General features: G+C 30.9%; 2 protein-coding genes across 3 annotated transcripts; one reads left to right on the top strand and one right to left on the bottom strand.

Annotated features, from left to right (window-relative positions):
* The first annotated feature begins 26 nt into the window (after positions 1-26).
* LOC125057107 (ubiquitin-conjugating enzyme E2 W) lies at positions 27-11,243 on the top strand. Its single transcript, XM_047660581.1, has 6 exons — positions 27-139; positions 411-502; positions 898-1,000; positions 6,150-6,305; positions 9,741-9,816; positions 10,546-11,243. The coding sequence occupies exons 1-6, from the start codon at positions 116-118 to the stop codon at positions 10,557-10,559; spliced, it is 465 nt and encodes a 154-aa protein (XP_047516537.1). The 5' UTR covers positions 27-115; the 3' UTR covers positions 10,560-11,243.
* A 156-nt stretch (positions 11,244-11,399) lies between these two features.
* On the bottom strand, positions 11,400-14,064 carry LOC125057105 (putative inositol monophosphatase 3). Of its 2 annotated transcripts, XM_047660580.1 has the most exons (4): positions 13,943-14,064; positions 12,955-13,404; positions 12,521-12,669; positions 11,400-12,285 (listed from the first exon to the last, which is right to left on the bottom strand). In XM_047660580.1, the coding sequence occupies exons 1-4, from the start codon at positions 13,953-13,955 to the stop codon at positions 11,923-11,925; spliced, it is 975 nt and encodes a 324-aa protein (XP_047516536.1). In that variant the 5' UTR covers positions 13,956-14,064; the 3' UTR covers positions 11,400-11,922. The 2 variants fall into 2 exon arrangements, with proteins under 2 accessions (XP_047516536.1, XP_047516535.1); XM_047660579.1 differs by lacking the exon at positions 13,943-14,064 and having other exon boundaries at positions 12,955-13,876.
* Positions 14,065-14,119: the final 55 nt, after the last annotated feature.

The following is a 14,119-nucleotide window of genomic DNA, read 5'->3' as shown; positions in this document are numbered from 1 at the left end:
TTTTCGCACATGGGTAATCTTTCCATAAAAAATTTATTTTGTAACTTTATAAATAATAAATCAGTCTGTAAACTGGCAAGATGCAACTGGCAACATTTATAAATTGTATTGGCAAATGGCGGCTATGTCCCCGTCTGAGGTTTGTAAAATTAATAAAAATAACATGACACTTATAACTTTTACCACTTATTTAATGAAATACGATCAAGCAATACGTTATCGAATAATTTCCTTTACTTAGTATAAAATTTATAACTTGTGTAATTATGTTAAATTTAAAGTTGCTTTGACAGTTCTTGTTACCACTTTCGTATTGTTGTTTTGTGTGGACGGTGTTCATCTTCTAAGTTAGATAATAATATTTATTGATCCATGTAACGTGTGTATAGAATTACATTATAATGTTACAGAGAAGATTACAAAAGGAACTCATGTCCCTGATGAAAGAACCTCCACCAGGAGTAACGGTAGACGGTGATCAGGCCAGCCAAAATCTTACGCTGTAAGTGACCTATTTTATTATTATCAATTAAATTTTATTTAATTTTTAATTCCCACTACCGTACCTTACAACAGTAAACAATGTAGAGTACTCTATACAATAATATCATGACTTCTGTTTAAAGGAAGAAAAGGTTGGATTGCCTTTTCTTGAGCTTACATTTACCTATTTTTACTTACCTACTTAAATAATGTAAAATAACGTAAACTGATTTTTGGTTACATATCTAGGTAGATGTGAAAATATTATTACTATAGCAGCCACATTAACCACACCAGATACATAACATATGGTGGAACATATGAATTGTCTTTAAACAAATAAATGATTTATTAATGTAATAAATAATTCTTTACTTGTGCTATATAAATATTTAAATAGGAATATGTTAATAGGTGGACAATTCACATGGAAGGTGTTCCTGGTACATTATATGAAGGTGAAAAATTTGAATTGCAGTTCAAATTTACAAATAAATATCCTTTTGATTCCCCTGAGGTGAGTTTCTTATATCTAAGAGTAATTAGCACTGAGCACAAATTAAAAACCAAACTATACATACATCATTATACCTTTCATACATCATTATACCTTTCAAATTACTTGTTGTACTGTGTTCATTTAAAATTTCTTAAGGTAGAATTAAAAAATCATATCTAGAACAAATTAAAGCATAAAAAATTCAAATATAAAAAAATCCTTTTAGAATTTACCTGATAACAATTTTTTGTCAGAAATTACTACAATAAAAGTAAAATTTTACTATTTGTTTAAGTTTTTGTGTAGTAAACTTATCTGAAATAAGGAAGGATAATTTCAATAAATTTAATTACTATTGTTGACATTAATAGTATTTATGACAATCTTGTTGTGAAAATTACTTAATTGTTGAATAAAATATATATTTTCTGGGAACATTAAAACCAGATTTGATAACATTGGTTATGATAATTAAAAATACATCTTATCTGAGGGTAAGATAGAGAGGAATATATACGAGTATATCCGTTTTCCTATTGCCCAACCAGCTACTTTAACTAGTACATTTTGTTAGGTGCTTTAAAGCAGATAATTAATTAATAAACTATCGTCTTGTCCTTGTTCATTATCTATTCGATCAGGCTTCCTCAACACAAACGATTGCGTTTGTAACTGATTGTTGCAATGGAATAACAATGGATAGATAACGTCTTAGGGTAATTTTGCAAATATCATTGCTACGGCGACGTCTTTGTAATTTATATTTTTATGTGAAATAATCAATCTTCATGTACCGCCGTTTCTACGATTCGATATGATGACGTATCGAAGATGGTGAATGAAGAAAGGAAAAAATTATTGAATTCTTTTGGTTTTAATACGATTCATATATGTAGTTAGGTATCAAAATTGAAAATATTTCAAGTATGTATTATTGTTATGCAAAAAAAACATTTTATATTTAAATAAAGTTTATAAATTAAATGTGGTTATAATTAGGAATGATAGAATTAATATGAAGTAGATTTATAAAATAGTTGAACAAAAGTAGACTTTTTCATTTTGATTTCGTATTTGAACGGATTTCGACTCGAGTTCACTTCAGTCGCGATGCTAGGTGAGGTGTGTTTTCGAGTGTATTTACAATCGAGATTTACAGAATACGCAAGAGCGAACGAATACTTGATGAACTGGCAAGGCCCTTTTTACCAACATCGAGATTCCGTAAAATCACTCATATTAATAACAAAATCAAATCCAATTTTGGCAACAGCTGAAGGACTTCTAATCTAATCAACTTAATTAAGTTTTGCGTCATCCCGTCCGGATTTGCTGAAATTCAGGTGTCATTATAATTCGTAAGAACTCAAAGCAATAAAGAAACAACTCTAGCTCTGCAACCCAATGGGATATAAGACACTGAATCACTACATAGTATAAAACAAAGTCGCTTTCTCTGTCCCTATATCCCTATGTATGCTTAAATCTTTAAAACTACGCAACGGATTTTGATGCGGTTTTTTTTTATAGATAGAGTGATTAAAGAGGAAGGTTTATATGTATAATAACATCAATTAAATAGTGGAGAAATACTGTTATTTTTGAGATTTCTAATGTGATGTCGTAAATAATTACATTTTTTCCGCTTACATTGCAAACGCAGGCTGAACTCTACGAGATATATCAAAATATCCAAATTTAACGCGTGCGGGCCACAGGCAGTAATGAATACATCAAAACTACTGGATCGATTTTAATCATTTTTTCAGTGAGTGTCATAGGCTATATATGTTATACCCGTGCGAAGCCGGGGCGGGTCGCTAGTTGGTTTATAATTCTGTAATCAGCCTTCTGGGGCTTCCAATTCGATACAAGACTCTTACGTTTTTTGTCGTATTCAAACACAAAACCTACAAATATGATATTCTATGAATAAATTTACACACTACAGAGCGATTTTTTCCTCTAATTAACGCTGATTACTCGTGAGGATCTAATTCTGACTGTAATTTGCGCGTTGGAGCACGAAACAAATGAACAAATACAACACTATACCTACTGCTATTATTATACAAATATTCTTTATAAATTTAATTGCACCCTTTTAACTAAAATACTCATGTCTCTCTGTCAAACCGTGTTTACGCTGCGAATAAAAGTCACATATGTCTGGTTGTTTTTTTGAAGAATAAGGTTTCAAATTCTCATTGAATATCAATAAATACATAATGCCGACGAAATATGTCGGTATGTTTCATATTTATCCTTAAATATGACTAGGATATAAGTGTAGGTCTTGAACTATATTATATGTCCATCAACAGAACAATCGAGGTCACATCCTGTCACTCTTCGTCTATTTTAATTATGAATTTATTGTTTTATTTCAACCTTATTAAAATTACCACTTATGTACTACGAACCGTGAAGGTAAACGTCCTGAGGTAACCCGCATGTCCTTAGACACCAATTTACGTATGTTAGGCGGAAGGCTACCTATTTGCCTATGAATAACGAAACACAAATGTGTGTATGAGGGTTACGGAACTAACCTTATTAAAAGATGTACTATTTTTCCGATGTACAAAAGTCATATACGCAACGTGATTATACGTATACAAAAACATTAACCTTATCTAGAATCAATATAGTATGTATTACACCATTTAGATCGCAAAATATTTTATTTACAAGGCCATAACGATTACACGCCATTTCTTCTATGAGTGCAATATTATGGTAGGGGAGCCCAAGAGGGGATTTCGGGATTTACTAAAGCGCGGCAGATTAATATATAGGGGGATACCTTGTACCCGGTTAAGTACCTGCACAAAATATGAGGCCCATATATAAAGCCGCACGTGAAGGAGACAGGATCAGTTTAGTAAAAAAAAATTGACCATCAGAAATTCCCGAGCGCGTCAGATTAAGGTAGGGTGAGTTAATTACATCCTAAAAAGTGTATATTCCACTAATCTGACAATTTGAGAGTGACGGAAAAAAAGGGGAGGGCAACAAAGTTGTAAAAAAAAAAACGTCATCTCGACATTCTCGAGCGTAGCTAATTTTTTTTTTATTTTGAAGGAAATAATTCAAGAATAATGAAAAATATATAATCTGACGATTTCCGCAAGCCGAAATAACAAAAATTCGTCGATAAAGTTAAATGCGTGCAGCTGCGTGATGCCTACATTTCCTTAAACCGATCGGAATCTACTAAACGGCGTTCTAAATATTTCCCTCAAAATTACATTTCCTGTGAATTTGAACCGATTCGGACCGATAGATTTTGAGAAATTTTGAAAAATCTTAAAAAAATAAGAAATATTTTTTTTTAAAGTGGTTTCTTTATTGATCAACTTCAAAAACTAATCCGCCTTTGAGCTTGAAAAACCACGTCGATCGCCACCAAGCTGGTCAAAAGCGGTTGATTCGTTCGAGAGATATCGTACACGAAAGAAACCCGAAAAAGTGTTTTTTCGGGATTACTCCGAAATTTGTGGTTCGATCAATTAAAATTGCAAAATTATTTATGAGGATGATAAAACTGCGTCGAATGCCGCCAACCGCGTGAAAATTGCTTGATCCATTCAAAAGTTATTGCGGTTTGAAAATTCCAAAAATAGTGTTCTATGAAACTTCTATCAGACTTTCGAGCTGGGAGAGCTCAAATGCATAGAAATGTTATTTCTTTGAACTCAGCGAGCTCAAAATATCAATTTTAAGCGCCCAGGAATGGAATAAGCGGGAAGTTGCAGGGATGGCCCTTTTTTCTATTTTTTTTTTGGCAGATCAGGCGAATCCCTCTAGATAATCGTCAGATTATGAGACAGTACGTTTAGAACATAAAGATGAACCACATATATCTTAATCTGACGCGCTTGAGTATTTCAAAATTGCGATTTTTTTTTGCAAATTAAGAAAATGGCTGTGGGTTTGCGTCCCATCGAAATCGTCAGATTAGTGAATGAGAGCTTTTTTTTGGTGCACTTAACACTCCCTTAGAAAATCTGACGCGCTCGATAATTTTTTTTTTTTTTTTAATTTTCAACCCTTAAATACAACCACCCGCATCATGCAAACGATCAGATTAACATACGTACATTATTAAAAATACGAAGGGCATAGATGCTATCAATATCTGACGCGCTCGAGGATGTCCATGCAACAGTTTTTTTTTACATATTTAACTATCTATAGCCGCTTCCCCCACCGATGAAAAGGAATTTATCATTTAACATTTTTTTCTTCTTTTTATCTAAGCTTTGCATCCCAATAGGTCTCTACGACGCTCGAGTAAATCCCCATTTAGCATCGTGGGCTCCCCTACCATTATGAACGTTAATCAACGAATCTCAAAGATATTATTTAAATGTTTGAAAAGAGAATAGTTATTTTTGAACATATTTTACCCTGGTATCGACGTTCAAAGAGAATAGTACTGGCCATCTAGAGACAATAAAAAAAAAGGTTTAGTTGATAATAATTTTACAGATAACAAACGCAAACATGCGATTCGATTGTATGTAGGGTTCTATAGTTGTACTAAGAAGTTCAATCACTATTTCTGTATATAGGTACATTTTAAGATTTAATTAGGAATAAATTAAGGTAAAAAAAGTATATCAGCTAGTAGATCGATATCAAAACAATATTGCCTCTACAAATGAACTGACCACGTAATACAGCGCTTAGGAAACCTTATGTCATTATGTGGAGATTACATATTTATTAATGCAAACATTACATCACTTATCGACGCGTGCATACTAAATCTTTGTATAATCTATAATTATATCATTTGGTTGTTTGTGTAAAGAATTTAAGTCAAAAATATCATGTGTTCTGTGAGTTAGTAAGGATGTTTTATATTTATCGATCCACACTTCGTATCGATAGGAGACCATGAGAGTTTATTGTATATTATTGAATCAGCTAGTAAATCAATGCATATGCTATTTTTTAAAAACCATACAAATGTACACATACAATCCGAGGCTATCACTGCGATGACGTCATACCCCTGAAACGCGCTAACGAAGTATTTTGAACTAAGCATATATACCTACGACTTGTCGATCTTATTCACGGTACCTTCGAGCCAGTTTGTGTTTAAACTTAGGAAAGTAGTTAAGATTAAGGATCTAATTCACTTGTTTTCTTTCAGGTAACGTTTATAGGAAATAACATCCCGGTTCACCCTCACGTATATTCCAACGGACACATCTGCCTATCTATACTCACGGACGATTGGTCGCCCGCACTTTCCGTTCAATCCGTCTGTTTGTCCATCGTCTCTATGCTTAGTAGCTGTAAAGAAAAGGTAAGCTATTTATGTAGATCAGATTATGCTTGATTAAAATAAACGCGAATTCTTTCTATCTCGACGTTTTTATGTTATAACAATCGTGATCCAGCACGGTTCAAGATTGTCAATCTTTAGTCATGGGTTTTAAGACATTTTCTTTAGCGAACTAGAGAACTGTAGAATTGGCTACCTCTGGAGATCCTCCCAGATGCGATCTCCAGGTTATAAAAAAAAAGCTATCCGAACCCCCTCATTAGCCCTACTTACTAACAATAAAACATACGTCCAAAAGGTATCCAATAAATTTATTATACAAAAAACAATACGGATTCAGACCTAAATCGAATACGTTATCTGCTACAATAGACCTAACAACAAAAATTAAACTTAAGTTAGATAAAAAACAAATAGCATTAGGCATATTTGTTGATCTTAAAAAAGCCTTTGATACCGTCTCTCATGAACTTCTCTTAAAAAAACTTAACGATATTGGCGTAACAGGAACAGCATTAAAAGTATTTAGCTCTTACCTTCAGAACCGCCAGCAAATAGTTAAGATAGGAACGTTTATGAGTGATGCTACTCCAATAAATTGTGGTGTGCCCCAAGGATCTATACTGGGGCCACTTTTATTTTTGATTTATATTAATGACATTAGCTACTTAGGGTTAAAGGGTGATGTTACGTTGTATGCAGATGACACAAGTTTGTTTTACTATGGTAGTAATATAGATACAATCGTGAAAGATGCACAAATTGATTTAAACTGCCTAAGTGATTGGTTAGAAACTAATTTACTCACTATCAATACAGAAAAAACAAATTATATAATTTTTGCGGCAAAAAATAAGAAAATATACGATTTTGTACCTCTTACTATTAATGGATGTAATATCATTAGAACAAATACTCAAAAATATCTTGGTGTTGTATTGGATAGTCGTTTAACTTGGAAGCCGCACATTGACATAATTAAATCCAAATTATCTTCTATTCTTGGCGTGCTGCGTGGCAGTGTGCGTTGCTTCCCAAAGTCAGTCCGACTCATTATATATAATATTATGGTAAAGCCACATATAGACTACTTAATCGAACTATGGGGCACTGCAGCGCCTACAAATCGTTATAAAATACAAATTATGCAAAATAAATTATTGAAGACATTATTCTATTACGATTATTTGACTCCAACTGAAAAACTATACAGTGATACCAAATTTATGAGTATAAACCAGACATACGTTTACAATACCTCAATTTTAATATACAAAATTATTAACAAATTAATTCATATAAATCTATCCTTTACACAAAAATCAGACACAAAATATCCATTAAGAAATATTGATACATTATGTTTAATACAACCAAGGACTAATTACGGAAAACTTAATATTATGTATCAAGGCGCACAAATATTTAATACATTGCCACCCAGATTAAAAGAAATAAAACCTTTTTACAAATTTAAAAAACTTTTAAAAGAACATATAATTAACAACATACCTATAAAATAACAAAAATATAAACAACCATATTCTATATCTGTGTCTGTAACAATCGTAAAAGTTTAATATGAATTAATGGAATAATTATTAATGTATTTACAAAACATCAAAAAGCTATTCTAGCATTTACTTATGTCTGCGAACTAGCGTCTTGTAACATGTTGTAACATCGATGCGACCTACCTGCACTTTTGTAACAAATATGGTACATATTGTTAGAACTAATATTTTTATTTTATATAGTGTATTTTCAAATAATTTCATAACACGATGTACATAACTAACTTACTCTAAATTTTCTCGCTAAGTGAATGTAATTCTTTGAGAAATAAAGTATCTTTGAACCGAATCCTTAAATGTCAAAATCGGTCAATAAATTACGTAGTTTAGTTGTTGATAAGTGGCAGAGAGAATTGTTATATATGTAAGAAATAAATGACGGATTATTTAAATACTTGATAAAATACTATATCTACAATTCTATTTATATAGACATAGACAATTACGAAAGCTTTGTATGTTGTATGATGTTAATGGTTATTGCATCTTCCATATTCATTGGTATTTAAAGCCCAAGACATCTTCTTGAATATACAATCGCTCCAACATAATTGCAGTTTAAGTAACATTTATTTATATGGTGACAGTAAATTATGTTGGCCTAGTGGCTTCAGCGTGCGCTTCTCATGCCTGACGTCGTAGGTTCGATCCCCGGCTGTGCACCAATGTACTTTCTTTCTATGAGCGCATTTAACATTTTCTCGGTTAAATAAAACAGGTTGAGTCAGACACAGGAGGCTGATTACCTACTTGTCTAGATTCACAAATGATCATGAAACTAATACAGACATCATCCAGACCTAAAAAGGTTATTTTAATCACTAAATCAGTTTTATATGATATAACTCAATAGTGACACGAATAGGCAATTAAAAGTGTCGAAGATAGAGAGAGCGTTCTACGCTACAATTTGAGAACTGGCATTTGATGTAAAAATATATGTTATACTATGTTTTTGGTTTGATATTTATATTTTAGGATCTTGATATTTGATTGTATGTGTGAATGATATCGAGGATTCTAATATTAAAACTTATTTTTATATTTACTTAGAGTGCGAAATAAAACATAAGAAAACAATAAATGGAGACCCGATTCGTAAACCTACCCTTGTCTGTGGTATCGTTTCAGGATAAGATTCACTTGTCTGTGAATGTTACCATTAGTGATTAGTGCAAGCATAGCTATCTATGGGTTCGCTTAGAATAGCAATGTTACCCTCGTTTATGTAATTTAAATTTAATTTGAACTTTTTTTTTTGCTGAAATCATAATTAAATATGAAAATACAATATTAAAAGACCGGAAAGTTCTAGAAAACCGAGGTCATTTACACCTAAAGGTCAGGAACTCGTGACCTCTTAGGTCTCAGTTTATAAACAATTATTTACGTGGCTTCTTGACGAATTTTAAATTTTGTACGTCACTCACCTTATAGGGTAAACGTGTACTTCTTTAGTCTATGATAATACGGTTTTTTACATGGGTTTAATTTGAAAATCTTAATTTAATAACATTAGCTTAATATTTTAGAAGTCATGCGTTATAAATAAAAGGTTAATGTTTTCCTACTACTATTAAAAATGTAGTTAAGATAAGGTTTTTATTAAAAAACGCACTTTGCTTTTATATGAGCCGGAACCAAGGATTTAATTTACCAAATTTATTACAATTTTCTTATGACCGCTAAAGGTTGAGATAATTGACTATTAAATTGTGTATTTATATAATTTTGTCGTTTTATTTTATTTTGCATCACACATGATACAAGGAGAAGAATCTGATACTTATAAATACATATATGTTATGGAAAGGATATACATTTGTGAAAACATAAGAACTTAAGAAATATGTGTGTTATATCGATTATATTCTTATTTCAGAAACGACCGCCGGATAATTCGTTTTACGTGAAAACCTGCAATAAAAATCCTAAGAAAACAAAATGGTGGTATCATGGTACGTATGACCTTATAATTATTATTACCAATGTTGAATCAATTAATTGTTAAGTGTCGAACGCAATATTTATCCGTGGCCGTCGCTATCTATTGTATCAATTGTTGATAATTATCTAAGTGTGATTTTAAGTATCACATTAAGTCTCGTGACATTTAGATATTTCTCATTTATTCTAAAATGTTATTATTACTCATCTAAGTCAGGTGCGGAAAAACGCAAAAATACAATATATTATCTGTCACCTCATCATTTAATATATTCTTGGCGATGTCGTCTCAAATCAAGCCATTTGCATTTCATTTATCAATTAAATTTAATACTTGAGATGCGAGTTACCATACTATAAAACTTATTTTTAAATTTTGCCACAGACACACACATTAAACTGACAGGTGGTATCAAAGTTTAAATTTCATCATCCCTATTGACATTGTCTATAGACTTTATTTTTTATTTTTGCCACAGACATACCCACATTAAACTGACATGTGGATTGTGGTATCGGAGTTTAAATTTCAGCTTCTTACATCCCTATAGACATTGTTTTTGATCTTCATATAAACTCCCTTACTCAGAAAAAACTGTATAGTAATTGCACGGTTTTAAATAGTGCTTCTTTATGTTTTTTCATCCCAGCGTTAACACAATTTGACTGAAAAAAACGAAATATTGATTTATTTGAGAATGAGTGGATAATATTATGCATTATAATATTTTATTTTTCAGATGACTCAGTGTAACACCGTTTGGTTGCTATATCGAGCATGGACGATAAAACGTGAACTTGTGATAAGTGTTATCGATAAAGTTAACATATAATGTTATGTATATACGGACAGACGGTGCGATTTTATAGGCGGCTGTGCTAAATTATTTTATCTGTTTTGCCGCCATGTGAACTGTCAATGTCAGTGATGTGACGTTATCTGTGGTTCGTTGCTTGAAATTATTTTGTGTAGTTATTTTGCGACTGGATATGCTTTATAGAATTATTCGCGTGGATGGGTGAAACTGAAAATCATTATTGTTCAAAAATTATGTGAAACTGTTTTAAAATGTTGCCATGTTATAGATATCGACAACCATCTATCGAAAATTATGGAGTTTTCCCCTTATTAAAAGCTAAACAAAACCTAAAAAGATGTAAAACTTGAAATACACAAATGTATTTAGTGTAATATTAGTAATAGCATTAAATACCGATTCCATAGATAAAGTTTATTTTTAGCCGAAACACCGAAGATATATACGTGAATTTTTTTTTATTAATTGAAAACTTCATAATTAACTGTAATAAATTATAAGATACAGGCCGAACTTGATCTTTTGGTGTCGCCCATCCTTATGAGAAAATTAAATAAAATGTATAAGTGAAGCAGTCATAATGTATTATAGGTTAAAGTTCAATAAATTATTCAATCATTTATTTTGTTTTACACTCCCCTAACGACAAGCAATAACATTTCTGGAATCGTGTAGGATATACCCCATACCTCTGGGTTACTTTTTTATATGCCTTAAAATTTAATTTAAATAATTAAGATAATTCATACCTTACAGAGTCTATATAAGGAAACTCATTTTATGATAATTTTCACATTGTTTATTGATTTTTAATTATTTACATTGTTAACTTAATAGAATAACTCAAAAAACCATCACCCAAAATATAATTTCAATATAAATAAAAAAATTGCTTATAATGTGGGTTGTTTCCAAAACATTTGTATCAAAATTTGATTTGCAACATTTATAAACATTTAAATATCCCAATATTCACAAATTTAAAAAACACCAAATATTTTTCCTGAGATCTTTACTCCTAACACCTACATAAAACTCAAACTTATCTTACAAAATATTATTATTGCATTAATAATTGCACCTTGGTTGTTAACTTGAACAAATTTATAATTGTAATAAATATTTAAACATACCTTAAGATCGCTTATATGGAAATGATTGTTAAAATTTATAATGACTATGTACTCTTAAAATACTTCGCTTTCTTTATCATTCATTTTCTATTATTTGTTGAGTCTTAATAATGAAAATAAACAACACAAGTCATAGCTTTACAAATAAACTACAAATCATTCTTAATTAAATAGCATTTTTTAGTTTATTTAAATAAAATTGATGGTCATACAAAGTAGCTAATATACCATCCGAGACTACAACATTACTACCACTTGAATAGTCTATGGTCTCGCCTTTAGTTGTAGTCATAGTTCCATTATTGGTCTTTAAAATTGCATGACCAGCACATAAATCCCACTTTTTAATTGCAGTTTCGTGTAAATAGACATCATTTGTGCCATTCAAAATACTAATAAATTTATTTCCAGCTCCTGCTGATTTTGTAATAACTGTTTTCTCTCCAAATGCATTTTTTGCTATTTCTGCAACTTTTCCTGGATGTGACCGGGAAACAATAACTTTTGGATGGTTTTTATTGTCCTCTTTCTGTAATTGAAATAATTTCATCAATTTAATTGAGTTGCCAAGTTAGTTTATTTTGTCAGATTCATTGACTAATGGAGTTTAACATTATTCACAGTTTATAATACTAAATATCATATTCATTTCTAAAATCAATGTTATACTTTTAATTTCTTAAGCAGATTTAGTTTATGATTCATTTAGCTCTTAAAGTTAAAATGAAGAATTTTGATATTAAAATTGTTAATGTATAACTTACATATAAAATCTTTGGTATATTACTAGAGGTCCTTTTCATAAGCCAGCCCCAATAAGTGGTTGGTGGGAATGGATAATGGATCACCCCAACAATTGGTACCCCATTGATGGCAACACAGACCATAGTTGTGACATAGGAATATAAACCCTCTGAAACAATCACAACTCAATTAACATAAACATGATTTTCTAACTTCTTCTTTCTTTCTTTGATAAGGTATTTAAAAAAAACATTTGACTATTATCTTACACTAATAACCTATGTTTCTAAAAGAGAAGGAACATTGATATAGATCTGCCACATTCTACTGGCAACTATTAGACTACTACTGCCATTCAGAGAAAACAAATCATTGTTATTAAAATTCAATTCATAGTTAATCATAACTCTAATTTCAATTTTAGTAAATAAATAAATTGGAAAGAAGTTTCAACCTGTATATTCTTGTGTTGCATCCAAAGGATCAATCCAAACTGTCACATCTTTAGCAAGAACATGTTCATCATTAATAGAATTAAGAATTCTCTGTCCTTGTGGTGTTGATTCCAAATCTATTGGATCTTGATTCTGGCATTCTGAGTTTCCATCAGAATGCTCTTCAGACACAATAGCTAATTTAGGAAATGCATTTTTAATAGTATAATACATGGCACAATGTGATGCGTAGTCTGCATCTGTTACAGGATCGTTTGCACCTTCTTTCGTTTTTCCTTTGCTATGCACTTTCAGTCCTTTATTTTTACCTTCTATCACTTTCACACCACCACGTTCGGCAGCATATATTGCAGCATTTAATAGTGACTTTATACTCACAAGATCACTCACATCAGTCGGGTAACCATTTCCACCAGATCGCCAATAAATGATCAAGAATAACACGAACACTAAAGTAAAACATGCGAATTTGTTTACTCTTAATGTACCTCCAAAATTCATTTTAATTATATATTTGAATATAAAGTTTATAAGTTTATAATCCTTATTAAAAGAATGTGAAAAAACTGATAATTTATATAACTTTAATTCATATTATTGTTCTTAAAAATAAATACATATTTACTTTCCAATTTCTATTTTGATAAGACACTTCACGTTTTGTGTCGATGTCGATTAATGCCAATTGCCAAATCTACAATTTGTGAGAATTTCACTGTTAGCCGAAAATGATTATGACAACACACAATAAACTGTACTACAAGTACTTATACATGTCTACAGTATTACTTGTTTCAACGGTCTCACAAATTACACTTTAAATAAAAACCCATATTTTAATATATTATATTTTGCAAAACTTTTAAAACTCTAGTTATATCTATGAAATATTCTAGTTCAGTTTTCTATCAACTTTATGATGTATTGATCGTTAAGATACAGTTTTTATAAAGGGAGAGTGTGTATAGTATTATAAATAAGACTCACCTAATATTTTCATTGTTGGATAAAAATGAATTGTGTACGCTGCAGAAAACTCTAATTACTCTCTTTACTTACATATCTTAAACATGAATCATACTTAAATGAAAAATTGTCAGCACTGAATAATGTAATAACAAGGTTCTTTTAACCGAAACATAAAGAAAATCGGTCATTAAATAT

This window comes from Pieris napi, chromosome 16 (assembly GCF_905475465.1).
Source record: "Pieris napi chromosome 16, ilPieNapi1.2, whole genome shotgun sequence".
NCBI lineage: Eukaryota > Metazoa > Arthropoda > Insecta > Lepidoptera > Pieridae > Pieris > Pieris napi.
The sequence above is the reverse complement of the archived record's forward strand: the minus strand, read 5'-3'. Positions and strand labels throughout refer to the sequence as shown.

Bases quoted from the DNA above. Each gene is read 5' to 3' on its own strand.
- LOC125057107 (XM_047660581.1), top strand. From the start codon at position 116: ATGGCGGCTATGTCCCCGTCTGAG. The intron at 140-410 runs GTTTGTAAAATT...ATAATGTTACAG, and splicing joins CGGCTATGTCCCCGTCTGAG to AGAAGATTACAAAAGGAACT. The intron at 6,306-9,740 runs GTAAGCTATTTA...TTCTTATTTCAG, and splicing joins TTAGTAGCTGTAAAGAAAAG to AAACGACCGCCGGATAATTC.
- LOC125057105 (XM_047660579.1), bottom strand. From the start codon at position 13,456: ATGAATTTTGGAGGTACATTAAGAGTAAACAAATTCGCATGTTTTACT. The intron at 12,670-12,954 runs GTTGAAACTTCT...TGATTGTTTCAG, and splicing joins TGCAACACAAGAATATACAG to AGGGTTTATATTCCTATGTC. The intron at 12,286-12,520 runs GTAAGTTATACA...TTTCAATTACAG, and splicing joins ATATACCAAAGATTTTATAT to AAAGAGGACAATAAAAACCA.